Source organism: Lissotriton vulgaris, chromosome 9 (assembly GCF_964263255.1).
Source record: "Lissotriton vulgaris chromosome 9, aLisVul1.2, whole genome shotgun sequence".
In the NCBI taxonomy this organism is placed as follows: domain Eukaryota; kingdom Metazoa; phylum Chordata; class Amphibia; order Caudata; family Salamandridae; genus Lissotriton; species Lissotriton vulgaris.
Window position 1 is genome coordinate 1,227,432,465 of NC_141697.1, and position 18,529 is coordinate 1,227,450,993.

The 18,529-nt window shown below is 45.1% G+C and overlaps 1 protein-coding gene across 1 annotated transcript in view; it reads right to left on the reverse strand.

The window, feature by feature from the left end:
* The window catches only part of CIMIP7 (ciliary microtubule inner protein 7), a 246,714-nt gene that overhangs the window by 17,737 nt on the left and 210,448 nt on the right, over nt 1–18,529 (reverse strand). Inside the window, exon 3 of the mRNA XM_086936885.1 lies at nt 16,233–16,310. Coding sequence (XP_086793011.1) covers nt 16,233–16,310 — 78 coding nt within the window. The remainder of the gene's footprint in view (nt 1–16,232; nt 16,311–18,529) is intronic.

An 18,529-nucleotide genomic window follows, 5' to 3' on the forward strand; every position in this document is an offset into this window, starting at 1 on the left:
AGACACCTTGCATACGAGAGACAGAGATGCCTGGTGGATGAGAGACAGAGACACCGGTGGATGAGAGACAGAGACACCTGGTGTATGAGAGACAGAGACACCTGGTGTATGAGAGACAGAGACACCTTGCATATGAGAGGCAGAGACACCTGGTGGATGAGAGACAGAGACACCTGGTGTATGAGAGAAATAGACACCTGGTGGATGCGATACAGAGACACCTGGTGTATGAGAGACAGACACCTAGTGTATGAGAGACAGAGACACCTGGTGGATGAGAATAGAGACACCTGGTGTATGAGAGACAGAGATACCTGGAGTATGAGCGACAGAGACACCTGGTGGATGCGAGACAGAGACTCAGGAGTATGAGAGACAAAGACACCTTGTGGATGAGAGACAGAGACTTCTCTTTTTGTTAATGATGAGTGGTTTCAGGAGGAAGGTAGAGGTGCTTCTTGAGGCTATTTCACCACAGGATAGTTTAAGTTTTTGCGCCAGGTACATAGGATTGTTGAAGTGAAGGGCTTTGTGCATAAGAACAGCAATCTTTAGGTGAATTTGTGCTTCGTAGGGCAGCCATTTGTGGGATTTTAGGACTGGGGATATATGTTTGTTGCGTTTGGTGTGTGTAACCAGTCTAGCCGCAGCGTTCAGTGACGCCCTTAGGGGCGCCAGGGCACATTTGGGAAGGCCACAGAGGGTAGCACTGCCGTAGTCTACCCTCGGCAAGACAAGCGCTTGCACCGCCTGCTTGAACTCTTTTAGAGGAAGGAAAGGTGTGGAATTTCTGAGAGACCTCAACAAGTGGTTTGCTCCTTTGCATACATTGCTGATATGATTTTTCATGTTCAGTTGCTTGTCCATGGTGATTCCGAGAGACTTGGCTGATGCTACGATGAGAGGAGTGCAGTTGAAAACAGTGAGGTGACTCAGCCGGCGGTCTAGCTTGAGGATGTTGTTCAGAAGGGAGATGAGCAGGAATTCCGTTTTGGAAGTGTTGAGCGGGAGATGGTTCTCCGTTAACCAGTTTTGAGTAAACATTAGAGTAGTATTGAGTGAGGTGAAGTTTTCCGGGGATGAGATTTTCAGACATAGTTGCATGTTGTCCGCATACATGTGGAAAAGAATGTTCATGGAATTTAGAGAGTTTGCAAGAGGTTTCAAGAAAAGGTGAAAGAGGATAGGAGATAACACAGACCCTTGGGGGGCCCCCATGAGCTCTGAAGAGTGCTCGGAGAGAAAGTGGTTTGACTTGACTCTGTGTGATCTGTGATGTAGGAAGGATAAAAACCCTTGGAGCACCATAATGACATAAACTCAGTTCCTCTCATTACTAGGACTTCAGTTTTGGCTCCATTCATGCACAAAAAGTTCTCCTTCAACAAGAAAGATTGCATAAAATATAAAGTTAGGTGAGTTGTCACATGTGTTTGCAGCTGGAGGTGATCTTGTGCACTGCCAGCCTACATTTGGATGCTCATTTGGGGTTGGTCTAGTAGATGTGGCAAAGGACATATATAGGGTTTATATGTCAGAAGATCAACAATAAAACTATTGTGACAATCATTGTGGCCAACATTTTGTCTAGAAAAATATTGCTTTATTGGGTGTAGATTTTCTTTTATTAACAACATTGTGGGTGCCGCATTTTTGTGAACAACAATTAGGACACATTTTTGAAGAAAATATTCATAGCGGGAGTATCTGGTATCCTAGTGCGTGTATATAGGGACATGGTGCGTCCATTGGGGCGTAGGGGCGTAGCCCCACTAAGCCCTGGACGCACCGTGGCACCAGTGGCGGCTGGTGACATTTGAAAGTGGTGGGGCGGAAACTGATAATCAAACTGCACCGTAGCGAGCGAGCGTAGTGTGCGAGCCCGAACCCCCTAGGGAGGGTTTTTTTCCAAAATCTTGAAAAAATAGTGGAAAAATTGTGCATTTTCAAGCAAATTTGAGAAAGCAGGAAGGTTAATAAAGCAATTGTGAAAGTGCAGGTATTACATTAATAAAGAGCTGTCATATAACCTAGGTAGCCGCTTATTCAGTATAACCACAGAGCTTCATAACAGACTTCATCAGGTACATGTTCTTTGCAGCAGGCACATTAACCTTCTGTGCTACATTTCCATGAGTCAAAACTTCCATTAGACAAAACTCTGATCTCTCTCTAGGAAAAACATTAACAATATCCTTGGTGCCTTCTCCCTCCGCCCCTTCAGACCTTACGTGTGCGTGTACCACAGGATAAAAGGTCCCTTCACAGGGTGAGGAGTAGGAGCTATTATCACACAGTGAGTGTGCAAACAAGTTCTCAAAGCTTCCAGGTGCTATCCTGAGGTCACCATGTGTCTAATAAAACGACAGCCCAGGAATGCCAAGGGCCGGGCAGGGGATCAAAGAGCAAGTTAGGGATGAGTAGCAGCTGTCTCCCGTGGCGATACGAATGGCGTGCTTTTATTGTACATGTTCTCTATTATTGATGCAATTTTATAAAGCGCCTGCACTGCACGAAAGCGTTAGAGAGCTTTACAAAGGAAGCAGCGAGTCACATACATGGAAGTCATGAAACCCAACAGAAGCACCACATCAGCCTGTCTGCGCACAGGAAGATTATGAACGTATACCGAGGGTCATGGGAATGTTATAAACCCTTCTTGAGGGAGCTCTGGCATGGGAATATTATAAACATATCCTCGGGGACCCAGGCATGGGAATATTGCAAACCCCTCTCGAGGGTGCCTTGGCGTGGGAATGTTTTGAAGGTGTCCTGATGGAGACCTGGCATGGGAGTATTATAAAAAATGTCCTGCGGGAGCACTGGCTTAGGAATGTTACAAACCCTTCCCGAGGGAACCCTGGCGCAGGATTATAACCACAGCCTGAGGAGTCCCCGACACACATGATGGTCTAGTGACATGAGTTGACTTTTCACCACTACAAAACTTCGCATTTACTGTAAGGAGGACTAGTGTCAATATTGGATGTAAATGAAAAAGTGGCGAAAACAGGTATTGTTGAGGAAGCAGTGGCAGTTTACAGAACAGGTTATTTCTTGGCCTTAGTGCAGCACTAATCCATCCTTCGCCCCCATGTGCCCTTTACAATAATCACTGCAAGCACTGACCCCAAAATGTCCCACTGTCACAGCCATGTTGGAAATGGCGCTTTCCCAGCCCGACCAACCTTTCAGGGGCTGTCCGAGCTCTGGATGCTTTTCAAAGGCAATAACCTGAAAATAAATCGCCCAGAATATATTGGGTCTGCCATAAGAGAGGAGCCGTCAGGTCGGAGTAGCCCTGCTCTATCCAGCCCACACAGCCAAAGGTCAGATGGCCCAAAACAGGAAATACGACATACTCCACGCGAAGACAGTGTTAGCTGTGTGTGTACAGTATAATAGCCTCTGAGCTCGGCATCCTGATATGAAATACAACAAGTAATATATAAAAAAATACATAAGAACGGTTACTTACATTAATTTGCAAATGCAAGATGATAATAAAGTGACGCTCTCATCAATGATGAGGGTGAGTGCGTGCGAGACAGCACAGACAGACTCAGAGCATAGGAAATTGCAATGCTGACGTGACGTTCAACACATTCACAGTGGGTGGAAATAATACACTTTGAAGGGGGGGCGCGCAATGCCAATGCTGCACTAGTATATTATTACAGCAGTGTCGGATTGGTCAACACTTACGCAGTAACTTGTATGTCAGTCCAGCAAACAAAGCAGGTCCAAGCAGGCGGTCCTAAGCTGCACATACAACACGATTCAAACACTGGTCACAACGAGGTCGGAGAAGATGAGTAGGCACCAGTGTCACGCGCACTGTGACTGGTGGTTCTAGCTAACAGCTGTGCACTGTGAGCACTGTGGGTATGTAGGCTTGGCAAAGCGCCTAGTCGAGAGCCAGCATTTGGATCTCAATCCATTAACGAACGTCAGTGATGTCCATTTGAGAGTCCAAATGGCTAAATCCCAGACTGTGGCTTCCAACCCAAGCACGATGTCATTGAGATATCATCAATACTGTGTCTGTGAGTTCATGAGCAGCGCCGGGGCATGAATTATGTTGTGGTTAGCTTACCATAACTAGGGATTGCCAGCGAGTTTTAGACTTTACATTGTAGCTATAACTAAGACACTGAAAGTGTAGTTTTTAAAAGTAATATAGAGGAATTCGTAGGAAAACATTTGAGATTATAAATTAACGTTGATGGGAGGTTAATAGTACACAGAACACAAATCAACAAATGACAGGAAATGCACCAATTAAAGTAGTATGTTCACCGTAAGTTCCGCCAAAGCCATACCATCTTTATAACATCATCCATTATTTTTAACATACAATATTGCGTTGTCTCAACGGCACCATCAGTAAAATTATGATAGTTTTATAAATAGACTCAAACCTCGAACATGAAACGCCAAACTGAACTCTTGCAGTGTTATATAATGCTTACTGAATAACCTAAGAGAAAACCTTTTTATATAGTGCTAAATATTGTGCTTCTGCTGTTTCTAAGTGCTGCTATACATAACAGATGATAGTCACTGCCGGGCAATTCATGCTGCGCAGTTTTCCCACCTCAGAATGATGTCGACTCGAGTCTGCCTTGTTGGGATCAGATTCATGAGGGGTGTTAAGAACATCAATGTTCTACCTTAAGACTGACTCTCTCTCTACTCTCCCACACACTAGAACTCAATCTCGGCTCGGACCTCGACTTCACTATACTTCTAGAAAGTTCGTTCTACTTTCAGTTTCACACTTACTACTCAGTCTCTTGGTGTTGACGGTGGCACTGGCAGCACTGGTGTGCTACGTGCGTGCTGTGACGTCCTGACTGTCCAAGAGCGTAGGGAAATGGCCAATCACCGACTACATGGCTGGATATAGCCATATGTGATTGGCCATTACTGTGCGAGCAGCCAACACCCAATCACGGCACCATCCTACTGCAGCAGCCAATCCTGGCGCAGCGTGAACAGTGCCACTGCGCCAGGATTGGCCCACGAGCAGGCTCCTATCTGCCCTAGATGCGACCGGGGGCCCGGGTCCCTGTCTGTGTATCCGAGTGCTAGGGGGGAGGGGGGAGGGAAGGTCTACACTTATAAGCATGCGCGAGCCAGTCAAAAAATGTAGTACTCCGGGATTTAGCAAGCGCAGTCAGCACCCCGCTGCCTGTCTGTGTGCGCTGCCTGCCTGCCACTCTGCCGCAGCCCCGCCCCCCACCGCCTACTTCATTATAGATGCCCGATTCGGTCGGGCTTTTCCTGGGACAGGTAGCGCGCAGTGCGCTCGGGTCAGATTAAATTTCTTTAAATCACACATTTATTTTTTAAAAGTCATTCTTCATTGCCACTGCCAGTGCGGTCGACCATGGCTAGTGGGGCAACGCCCCAACGCCCCCAATGGACGCACCGCCACTGCGTGGCACTGCAGCTAAGCTTAAGTTAAAGCTACCACTAATTCAGTAATTCTATTCAACAGCGGGAGTGACACGGATCATCATGCGACGTCAATGGTAAAGGTGCGGACGGTCGGAGTGCGCAGGAGGTGGGGGGTGGGGGGGGCGGGTCTGCTGGTCTGCTGCAGCTGCTTGAGTGACAGTCTGCAGCAGGCCAGCACTGTACGCATGAGATTGCCGGGCTGAGACTTGCCCGCGCATGCGCCGATGCCAGCAAAACACTTGAGACATAGAGAAGGGGCCAGGAGTGCGGCTACAGCCGGCCGGGTTTAAAAGGCTGCCCAGGGCGAGTACAGAGTGTGCCCCCTAGCCCATCCTGGTGCAGCATGCTGCGCCAGGATTGGCTGCCGCGCGTGGGTGGGTGGGAGGGGGCACAGTGGCGCGAGACCCCGGGCAGGAGGAGAAGCAACTAGCAAGCAGACCCCGGCAAGAGCCCCGGTGTCGTGGCCACACACACTAGCACTTACCGTGCTGTTGCTGATGCTGTCCTGTTTCCCAAGGTAACCCTCTCCTCTGTGATTTTAATGATGACGGTAAAAGATGTTGAACAAACTCCTTCAGGAGGTATTCCCTCGCGCGCGCCCCACTTATATTTGCCGTCTCCATCTTGAGAATCGGGAGCCGTGGAAGGGTTTTTTCCACATTTCTGATTGTTTTAGCATGTTTGAGGACGCTGTAGCTGCTCTGCCCTCGCCTCATGTCATGGAGCTTCGCCGAGCCTGCTGTCATGTGCACTGTGCGCTCTCTGCCAGCAGGAAGTGTTTTCTGTTAAATCGGCAGGCATTGCAATGCAGTTTGCCTGCTAGAGACTCGAGAAAAATGCACAAACAGTGTCACTAGGAAGCCTCTTACTAACCTGTGTTTCGCTCTCTGGTGGAGTCTGCACAGCGTTTAGGCTTCATGCGGTGTGTGTGACTTTCCAGCAACGCGGAACTGAAACTTCAAAAAGACGCCGATATCCCCAAACATGTGGAGCGTGCAAGTGTGTGGGTGGGAAACGGACTTTTGTATTAGGCACGGCAAACCCATACAGTGGCCTATGTGAGAGAGATAGATCTTGGTCACTCAACCATTGAAGCTAAATTGTTTTTTAGGAGGCATATTATTTGGTTTGTGTAACACCGCATTCGCCACATGCAATTGTCACAGATGAGTTTACCAATAGGCTGTCTCCTGTTTCCTCGTTGACACTTGTTACAGTACAGGGGGCAGTGGGCTGTAGGGCCTTGTGGTGTGTGACCTTTCCACAACCACGTGTGAGTTTGACGAGTGAGTCCTGGTTGTAAATCTCTGTTACTAACTTTTTCTAGCACTTTACGGTAAAGTCTTTACCTAATTACGGTAAAAGAGAGGCGCATGGTTGAACATTACTGAAACCCTTGGGGCAAGGCAGGCTTTCACCAGGGCCTGTTCCCAGGCATCTGAGACAAACCTGGCCGAGTGCACGATTAGAAAGAGACAATAGCTCTTCTTTCATGTAACACCAAAGCAGTTTCATGCAGCCTGCAGGTCATAGGTCATAAGAGGAACCAGAGGGACAACTTTGTTAAAAAGATGTCTATTACCTGAGTTTTCGTAATTTGGTCAAAGGGTCAAGGCTGTTAAATCATTTTCATGAATCTAAACTGCCATTTTATGGATAATGAGATTTTTTCCTTTAAAAAGTTGTTGCAAATTGTTATGATCTTTCCCTTAAAATTGACTGGCGACAAGGTGGAATCGAGGTGCATGGATCAATGGGGCTAGTTCTGTGATAATATCTAACAGTTCTTTCGATGGACTGGGGTCAGAGGGAGCACATTCAGAGAAGTAAACTTTCCTTGCCTTCTGAATCTTACCTTTATACACAGCTATTCCCATGATATGAGAGCTTCTAGATGAAGGGTCTCCAAGTTTTTCTGTATGAGTGCTACTTTTGTTCACAGAAAGTCCCACTGACCCACTAACATATTTTATAACTGTACAATAGTGACAACAAAAATATACCCAAATTGCCACGCATAGTGATTGTGTCTGCCCAGTCCCTGTGAATTGTACACCTTCTTAGGTATTTTGTGAAAGTGTTTTATTTTTTTAATAGCGCATGCTACCAATATTGATTTTGAAGCTGCCTACATATTTCAATACAACTCGAACACGGCAGTAGTAGATAGTGAGACCTTTTCTTTTGGACCTGGGACATTAGGTGGTTACTGGGCACTATATGTGGTGGGCACTGCTAAGGACGGCAGGACGGGACTGTTCAGGACGGCATAAAACATGGTATTTCAAGCTGGTATTTATTTAAAGTCTTATAGTCTGAATTCAGCACCTGAGCATAATAGGTCGGACAGAATGTATGAAGCTCTGTGGTTATACTGAATAAGCAGCTACCTATGTTATGCCATCTATTAATGTAATAACTGCACTTTCACAATTGCTTTATTAACCTTCCTGCTTTCTCAAATTTGCTTGAAAATGCATGATTTTTCTTTTTTTTCTAAAATTTCCCCCCCAAACCCCCCTTTTGGGGTTCGGGCTCGCTCGCTCGCTACGGTGCTGTATGCAAATCACTTTGCGCCCCACCACTTTCAAATGTCACCCACCGCCCCTGTGACGTGAGAGGGGTGATCGTTACATACGTCACAAGCTGCAGGGCGTGTAGATGATCCAACCTACTCTGTGCTCTTCTCTTGCCTGCACTTGCTAACAGCTCTATCCATGAAAGGGAGGGTTCAGTTATATCTACTCATACCTCCAGCCTTTTCAGTACAATGGTTTCATCAACACTGTCACAAACAGGGAATGGAGTGATTTCTATCATCCTCCAAGGTTGATGTAGTAAACCTTGAGGCCTGAATCCTGACTGGGGGTTGTGGAGAAGGTGGTTAAACTCCTGCATATTCTTGGAGCTGACACGTCACCTCCCTTTCTATGAGCATAGTAAGGAAGGCAGAGATTTATTTATTTTAGTTTATTTAGAGTTATTATTCTGTGCTACTAACCACTCCATCTACTGATTTCAGAGCACCAGAGAGGGTGAACATGTATGATCATGAAAAATGCAATCTAATGAGCTCATAATGCAAAGTTGATGGCAAAGCCTTACAGCCTGATTCATCAAGCCGAAATCGGCTCGCAAAGGGTCAGATTCTGAGAATCTGGCCCTTTGCGAGCGCTATTTTTGCATTTGGGATTCATCATCCCAAATGCAAAAATCGGTAATTGCTAATTCGCTAAATTGCGAGGAATTACATTTAAGGAATCTCTATTTGAGATTCCTTAAATGCAATTCATCAACCATTTTTAAATTGCTAATTCGCAATTTCGGGCCGCTATTTACCGAGAGGTCAGACCTCTCGGTAAATAGCAAAAACTTAGAAAAATGCTTTTAAAAGCATTTTTCTAAGTTGCATGTTGCACACACACATGTCCTTTGGACATGTGTGTGCGCAACACCTGTTTCAATTTGCATTTAAGGGGTGCTACAGGGTGTCCTTTGGACACCCCTGGCACCCTTTAAATCGCTATCTTATTTGCGAGTAGCAAATTGCTAATCGCAAATAAGGAATACTCCCCATTCATTCCTATGGGCCTTTTGGCCCATAGGAATGAATGGGGAGTTATTCCTTATTTGCGATTAGCAATTTGCTACTCGCAAATAAGGATTGTGTAGGAATCGCTATTTATTTAGCAATTCCTACATGAATCCCGTTTTGCAAGTCCTTAATAGCGATTCCTTATGAATCGCTATTAGGGGCTCGCAAAACGGGAGATTGATGAATCAGGCTGTCAGATCTGATGCAATTTCAGCCCAGTGGGGGAGGGTATACTGGCATCAGGACTCTGACCAGTAGGAGAAATAGAACCTGGACAATGAGACTCTGGCGGCGAGGCGACCCAAATGCCAATGAGAAGAAATGTATCTTCAGGGATTTCCTGAATCTGATGTAGTAACTTTCAAGTCTTAAGGATGGAGGGGGGGGGGGGGTTTAGAGGGATCCACCGTGATTTCTGGTGCTGAAGGGATCACCGTCCGAACCTTTTGTATTTGACTCGTTGGGAAGTCATCAGACCTCAGTTGGTGGACTTGAGGTTTTGCAACAGTAGATATGAAGCAAAAAGGTTTGAGATGAATTTTGGAAAGCGGTTGAGTAGAGCTTTGTGGGAAATGCAGCGGGTTGTGAAGGGCGCCCTGTCTGTCACAGAGAGCTGGCGCATTCATTTGAGGCTGTGGTGATGTCATTGTGGTGTTTCAACCCTACAATCGAACAGCCAAGTGTTGTACTTGTGCAAATGGTGTGAGGAACCTGTTAGTGGAGACCTGTATACAGCCTGTTACAGTGTCAAGGTGGGACTAAATAACTGTCAATAACTGTCAGTACCAAGGAGACTGTCTAGAGGAAGAGATTCCCTTTCAGCTGTCGTTGGTGGAAAAAAGCTGTTTTTGATAACCGTGCGGATTTATGACGCGATTGAGGGCTCGTGGTCTGAGGTCACACCAGGGTTTCGCACTCGGGACACTGGAGTTGGGCGAGAGCCAACTTTGCTTGGCCATGCAGGGAATAAAAAAGATGGGTTCACTTATTGAAATGCATGATTTCAGCTTTGTCAACAAGAGTATTTTCTAAAAAGAATATTTTCTGGGTTTTCTTTCATTCCTACCTTCTCCCTCTGCCACTTTTTGTGTCCTTTTCTTCATCATTCCTTCCACTTGTTCAGCCTCTCTTTCTCTTGTTCTGGGTTCAAAGTTTGATGGTTGACAAATAAGTCTGGGTGACCAAAAGTGAGTGCCGATGGATCCCACCCACAACCACCGGCTCAAATTAAGCACTGGATATAATCAATTCCATTGCATATAATGATAAAGAAGCCATAAAATATAGGGTACGCTTGGTTAGAGAGTTATGATCATGATCAATCCTTAGGTGAAGCCGGGTGTAATCTGCATACATATGATACCCAATCATAAAGGAGATAAAGATGGAAGTCGGGGTTGCAACAGGGACATTTAATCAGATAGGGGGTAAGGCAGAGCCACATTGTATGTAAGTTCAGGTTACAGATATGGGTCTGTGGTCTTCTCTTTTTTTTTTTACAGAGTTTTCTATAGCGCGAACTTGACCCGAATCGAATATCGGAGCGCTTTACATAGCACCAGTTGCGTTACATGAGGCCACTTTCATATTTGTTGGGCACGGGGAGATGCAGTGATTTGCCCGGAATCACAGGATGTTCAGCGCCGTTGCCGAGACTCGAACCCAGTGCCCCAGATTCGTGGTTGATCGCCCCAGCCCTTAGGCCAACTCCTCTCCCCGTCTTGCTTCTGGATGTTCTCAGAGGATGTGAAAGCTTGTTTGAGAAGATCTTTAACAACTCTAGATTGCAAAGCAGAATGAATCTGTGATGGAGGAAAGAACTCGTTTGAAGCATCTGGCTGACCACGGGTCCATGGATACGTAGGTGCAGTTAACACCTTTGTGTGCCGTGGGCTCGGCTCTGGAACTCATCAGTGTCCATGTGCTGGATTCAGGTGAAATAAGACCAAGAGTGGTGGAAACTGGCGGATGTATTCCTTACTTGTGTTAAACACGTATTTTTTGATGGCTCTTCACATTAAGCAGGGGCCCCGCCTTCATGATCACATCTGTGGCCAGCAACAGCATAGAGGGAGGGAGCCCAGCAAAAACACCTTAATATTGCATAGCGCTTTTGCTGAAAACAAAGACAGACTGAGTGTGTGTGTGTCTGTGTGCATGTGTCTGTGCGTGTGAATGTGTGTGTCGGTGTGCGTGAGTGTGCGTGTTTGTGTGTGCGCGCATGCGCAAATGTGTCTGTGTCTGTGGGTGTCTATGTGTGACTGTGTGTGTGTTTATGTGTGTTTGTCTGTTTTTCTCTATGTGTGTATGTTGTGTGTGTGTGAATGTGTTTGTCTGTTTTTCTGTGTGTGTATGTTGTGTGTGTGTGTGTGTGTGTGTGTGTGAATGTGTGTGTTGGTTTTACTGGGTGTGTGTGTGCATGTTGTGTGTGTGTGAGTGAATGTATGTGTCTGTTTTTCTGGGTGTGTGGGTATGTTGTGTGTGTGTGTGTGTGGGTGTGAATGTGTGTGTCTGTTTTTCTGTGTGTGTGTGTGTGTGTATATGTTGTGTGTGTGTGTGTGTGTGTGTGGGTGTGAATGTGTGTGTCTGTTTTTCTGTGTGTGTGTATGTTGTGTGTGTGTGTGTGTGAATGTGTGTGTCTGTTTTTCTCTGTGTGTGTGTGTATGTTGTGTGTGTGTGTGAATGTGTGTGTCTGTTTTTCTGGGTGTTTGTGCATGTGTGTGTGTGTGTGTGCGAATGTGTGCACACACATGAGTGTGGAAGACACCTGCCAACCACTCCAGACCTCAAGACTCAATCTATCCTTTCCACCTGCTTCCCACAGCCACGTGTCCACTTTCATCCATCCAGGCAGGACATTGGCTCCCATCCCTGAAAGAGCAGCATATAAAGACCCCTATGACCAATGATTTCAGCACCATGGAGAGGTCTCGGAAGAAAGACTCAACTCAGAAGACAAAAACAAAACGCGAGGAGTGGAAATAATGGCAACCACTGGTAATCACTCTGGGCTGCATTCCAATTCATCATCCCTTTTAGTCATTATGCCACTGCACATAGAGACTAGTGATATTCACATCAGGCTGAGTCATGCTCTAATAGGAACAGTCCAGCCTGAACTGCCAGGCCACCTCGAATATAAATGAGAAAGAAAGCAACCCTAGACACGTTTCGGCCTCGGTGAGCCTCATCAGTAATGTGTAACTTCAGTCTTAATGCACCATGAGTGCAGCACCCACGTCTGGTCATACCCGTCACACCTAGAAAATCACACTTCGAAAAACAAAGAAAGTGATGGTGGAAAGTTTCAAACAACATCTGCTTGGTATTTACTTTGGGCCGCATTCCAGTCCATCATTTTGTGTGCTGTTTGCTTACGGGTCTATGCCTACTGTATCTCGCCTCTGTTTACGGTTACGTGGGCCCATAACCTCGACACGTCCTTGCATTGAACTATTTACTTGAAGCTATTTATGTCATTGCTACCTGTCCAGGTGAAGCAGGAAGGGGTGGGTGGGGGGAGATTGTTCTTGCATTTATCTTTGAACCACATAATGTTCTGTGATAACATTCTCATTCTGAAATGCCAATAAAAAACATGCACCACTACATAACTTTATAAACAGTGACCGACCTTAAGCAATTATTATTATTATTATTATAGTAACATTTATTAAGCGCACAGCTACCCCCAACGGGGGTGTCCCGGCGCTATGGACCGCAGCAGCAAGGACCTCAACCTCAGTAGCCAGAGAATAGACATGTCTTCAATTTGCCTCTGAACAGGGATTCGGATTTGAGCAAGCGGAGATTGAGTGGAAGGGAGTTCCACAATTTTGACGTGATCACTGCGAAGGCTCTACCTCCTTTTCTAACCCGATGAAATCGAGGGGGGAGTAGGAGACGGAGGTGGTTTGATCTGAGATCACGAGAAGAGTGGACTAACCTCAGTCTACCTCTGAGATACCCTGGACCCCTGCCATTCAGAGCCCTGAAGGCAAGGGCCAGGGCCTTGAACCAAATGCGAGAGGCTATCGGGAGTCAGTGCAAGTTCTTTAAGTGAGGGGAGATCGAGTGGCGATAAGGGATTTTGCAGATCAACCTAGCTGCAGCATTCTGAACGGTCTGCAACCGTTGAAGAAGATATGCCGGGGAACCCGTACATAGACTATTGGAGTAGTCTAGGTGAGTGGTAATAAGGGCATGCACTACGGTCTTCAGTGCATCAACAGGGAGGTAAGGTGAAATCTTTTTTATCATATGTAACTTGCCAAAACAGGCGGAAGTTACTTTGCGGATCTGGGTTTTGTACGATAGCTCATTGTTTATCTGAAAGCCGAGGTTTCGGGCAACTTTCACTGGAGAGGGAGGAGGGTTCAGCTCAGATGGCCACCATATGGATGGTGATAGAGGTAATATTTGATTAAAAAACAACACCTCTATCTTATCCGTGTTTAATTTTATGGTGTTTTGGGTCATCCATGATACGATGTTGGATAAACAAGCTTTAAAATTCTGGAGTCCATTGTCAGAGTGGTCTTTAAACAAAGAAATTAGCTGTGTATCATCAGCGTATGAGACCACTCTGACTCCAAAAGCCTCAATGACCTCAGCCAAAGGTGCAAGGTACACGTTGAAAAAGAGGGGGCTAAGAGCCGATTCCTGGGGGACTCCACAGTCAAGGGGCTTTCTATCTTCAGAAAAGCAGGAGCGGCACCACACTTGTTGTGTTCTTTCCGATAGAAAGGATTTTATCCAGGCCAGAGGTGTATCGCGAACCCCTACCTTATGGAGCCTGTCCAGTAATATAGGGTGGGAGACGGTGTCCAAAGCTGCGGACAGATCGAGGAGCACCAACATGGCAACCTCGCCTCTGTCCACTCTTTCCCTAATAGTCTCTGTGACCTCTAGTAGTGCCGTCTCCCTGCTATAGCCGGACCTAAAGCCAGACTGTGAGTCGTGGAGGAGGTACAACGTCTCCAGGTGGTCGGCTAGCTGTTCCTGTACAATTTTTTCCAAACTTTTTGCAGGTTTGGGGAGGAGGGATATAGGCCGGTAGTTATTGTGGACTAAGGGATCCGCCTCTGTTTTTTTTTAAATGGGATCACTACAGCCTGTTTCCATGCTAGCGGAAAGTGACCCGACAAAAGGGAGGCATTCCATAGTGTAATAAGAGGTTGGATAATGACTGGAGCCAGAGATGTGAACACCTGGACAGGAACCGGGTCAAAGGGTGATCCAGATTTACACTGCTGCATTTTTACCAATGCTGTATCCAGAGAGATAGTTGCAATAACAACATAATGTGTATTTGTAAAGCGCACATTCACCCAGAAGGGTATCTTGGCGCTGAATAACAGATGTTGATTGTTATCAAACTCAATGGTACTCATGTTATCAACCTCAGAAGAATGAAAGGTTGAGTGAACCTGCCTGCCGGGATATGAACCTGTGACCATGAGGTCAACAATCAGACTTGGTCCAGCTTCAACAGGAAGCGTTCAGCCAGAGCTGCCAGCTCCAAGCAAGATCACAATCTACCCCAGACTGGCTGGTCTTGTTGAGATGGATCTGGATCAGGGGGCGCAGCTTGAGTTTTGTCTCAGGAAGAGCAATGCCCAGGTCTTGGCATACCCTTCTGACGCAGAGATTCACACTGCATAAAACTCCAGTAAGCAACATTCTGTGAGGCCTCATCACATGGTGCAGGACATCAGTTATGTGAGGTGATGCTATCCCAATTTACTAAAGTTCTTCTAGGAGCTGGTGTGCCATACTTCTAAATTTCCAAGTCTCAGCCATGCCAAATCCTGGAAAAGAAGCTTTGTAGATCATCTACAGGGCCGATTCACAGAACTAACCTAGGACAAAATCCTAAACTTACTACTTTTGGTATTCACAGAAGGCATTTAGTATTAGTAAAGTTAGTATTGTGTCTTAAGTTTGACTTAAGACAAGTTTGTCTTAAGTTGTCTTAAGCCTGTCTTAAGTCTGTCTTAAGTTTGTCTTAAATTTGTCTTAAGTTTGTCTTAAGTCAAACTTAAGACAAAATCCTAACTTTACTACTGCTAAGTGCCTTCTGTGAATACCAAAAGTAGTAAGTTTAGAATTTTGTCTTAAGTTAGTTCTGTGAATTGGACCCTACGTTAATAACTTATGCAGACCTGTATACGAAGATTCTGCACTGCGGTGTATTTTGTTTCTTGCTGAACTGCAGACAGATATATCATTGTAACTCACCGAGTACATCACTAACAATCATTAATGAAACTCTCACCTGCATAATCCAATCCAGAGCTAATTAAACATTCCAGGCGACCCCCCCCCCCCCCCCCCCCCCACCAGTTCACTGAAGCCCTCTGGCACCAGGGCCATCAGACGCACATACCTCAGTAGACCTGCATGCCAAGATAAACAAATGAAATATTGCCTTTATATTTTGTCAGTGAGAAGAAATGCAAGTTAATTAAACATCTGGCGGACTCCAAGGTCTAATTAAATCAGTTCTCTGTGTGAATGAAACAACCCCGCAGAGCGCAAAAAGCATTGTCTAATTCCATTTAAACTGCAATTAAAATGATGACTTCACGAAAAGAGCCATGTGCTGGGGTAATCTGGGAAACCTCTTCCCTGTTGTTCTTTTCTCTTTCTGTTGGAGATGGCTATGCCTCCCACAGAGGCATCCACATTAGAAGTTTGTCGTTGGGCCTAGTCTTCTCCTTATTTTTGTTTAAAAACACCTACTTAGCAAGTATTTTTAAAACAGAAGCTGGTATAAAACAACATTATGGGCCAGATTCACAGAACTAATTTAAGACAAAATCCTAAACTTACTACCATTTTGGTATTCACAGAAGGCATTTAGGAGTCCTAAAGTTAGGAATCCTAACTTTATTCCTCCTAAACTGAGAAAAATCCCAACTTTAAAACTTTCGGTATTCACAGAAGGAATTTCGAAGTCCTAAAGTTGGACTCCTAAATTCTGTTAATACCGAAATGAGTAAGTGCCTTCTGTGAATACCAAAATGAGTAAGTGTCTTCTGTGAATACCAAAATGTTAGTAAGTTTAGGATTTAGTCTTAAGTTAGTTCTGTGAATCGGGCCCTATGTTTTCTTGAACAAGTACAGCATAAGCTTCAAGAACATAAAAAACCCTCCGTAGAAGCAAACTTACATCGTTAATATTTCTGATGGTTCTGGGAACCGCCTGCTCGTTCTCATGCTTGGTGAACAGATGTTTCCTGGGATCCTCCTGAAAATAACGGAGAGAAACAAGGAGGAAATGAGGACCATCTTCAATTTCCAAACATGCACTAAAGAATGGTTTTGAAAAGTCACTTTACACAAGAGGGGTGGTACCTAGTGGGTGTGGCATACACCTTCTATTCAGTGCTATCAACTCAGAAATTAGATATAACATGCAGAATTGGTATTTAAAACACTACATTTAACATAGTTTGCCTTTTTGCCAGGCCTCCCCTCAAACAAATGTTGGTGGTTTGACCAGATTAAATCTAGCCTGGAAGAGAGCAGAGGGGATAATTATCACACAACAGCGCACACATCTGTTCATACAGGGATCTGAATTTAGTGAACTTGTAATCAAGGCCTTAGAAGTGGCAGATTACTCAGTGCCTGAAAAACAATTTGTTTCCAGTCCTGGAGTTTCCTTAGTTTATTTTTTATTGGGTTTGTTCCAGAATGGAAAGTCTTTTCCACAGAATGTGGAGGAGGAGGATGGGTCGGTGAGGAATCTCCGGTTAGATTGTCTCTGCCAAAAAAGGCATTTCCGAAGGTAAGTAACTTGTTCATCTGATAGATACTTCTAACCTCCGATTTCTCACCTTGCGAATAAATACTAAAGCAGTACCCCCACAGGTGGTGGGCTTCTGGGAAATGGTGCAGACTGGGAAATTCTGCAGGACACAATGGGCTAAATCTCCATTCTGCCAGGCCTAGATGTCGGGCAAATAGTGCTTTGTGAATATTTGGAGGAACGCCTACCTAAGAGTGTGACAGATGTCTAGGACTAGTGGTCCCTAAACGAGGGTAATATACAAAAAAGAAGATAAATATAGACTCAATCAGTGCTATATTTGAAGCTGTCCAGCCGGACAGAAATTTTTAACATTCAATTAAAAAAACAATCGGAACAAAGACAATGAAGTGGGACATATAAAACAAACGAGTAGCAGAAAAGGCTCAGGCAGAGTGATTTGTTTGTATGTTGCACATTCTTATAACACAAACAAAAATGTGGTAGGACACCATTACACATAAACAATACTTAATAGGAAAGTGTATATGGTGTACATTTAGTCAACTGGGTTTCGATCCCTTCTAAGCGTATTAGGATCATCATCAGTACATTTACATTAGCATGCCTGAATACAATTGCCTAAGATCCGTGCTGGAGCATAGAGAATGAACCACAGTGGCGGAGTCACGCCCGGGTTGATGAGGAGGCCTTGGGCACTGAAAGAAGCCATCATTTTTATCTAAATGCCCCGTATTAAATGCTGTTGACTTGGTAGGCGTTCTTTCTCATATCAAACAGCCAAAAAACTGGACTGCCCACCAATTTCCATAAGAATCAGGTTCAGCAAACTGCAGCTAATTGCATTTATATAGCGCTTACTACTTCTGATGAGGCGTCAAAGCACTTTTCGGCGAGTAGCACACTACCCCGGAACCCAAAAGGATTAGTGGTTAATTAGCATGGAGAAATATTAAATTAATTTGAGCCGTGGACATGTTAGTCTGTTATTTGGATTGTAAAAGGATAGTGAAGGGATAGATGAGGGAAGGATTTACATTAATATAGCGCTTGAAAAATGTCCCTCTGTGTATTCCTTGTATATTTCTGAGTGAAAGAGTGCACAAGCGACTTAGCAAAAGGGTTCTAAATCTGTTACCATGATCCCTGGGGTAGTTCAGGGTTGTCATCTTCTGTGGTTGCCAAAACCATTTGCTACCAGTCTAGGTTTATTGGTGCATCCGGTGGCACTGTGAGCTAGCTGTTGTTTCAGACAATATATATTGCGAGGGGTGCATGGAATCAGTCTGGCAACATCCCTATTTTTATGTTGCCCAACAAACATGCAGTTTCTACAGTAAAGTGGGGAACTACACGACACCTTCTGTCTTCACTAACCTTGGGTGTAGTGTGCGTAGAGGGGCCACGCGGAATGCCAGGGAGGTGGCAACAAACTCCATTGAACTCCGCCTAGCTCCGCTATGCTGCCCGCCATTAAGATATACCTTAAGAGTACATTAAAACAATAAAAAAAACAATTACCTTAACCGCGGGCGTCCCCATACTGCTCTCTTCCTCCTCATTCATATATAGCTTAAGAAAACTGCGCATGCGCGCATTTCTCGCAATGAACTTGGCCTGAGCAATGAACTGCACTCCGCTAGCGGAGTTTGCTGAGATTTGTTAACTACACATTCCATTAAAAACACAGAATT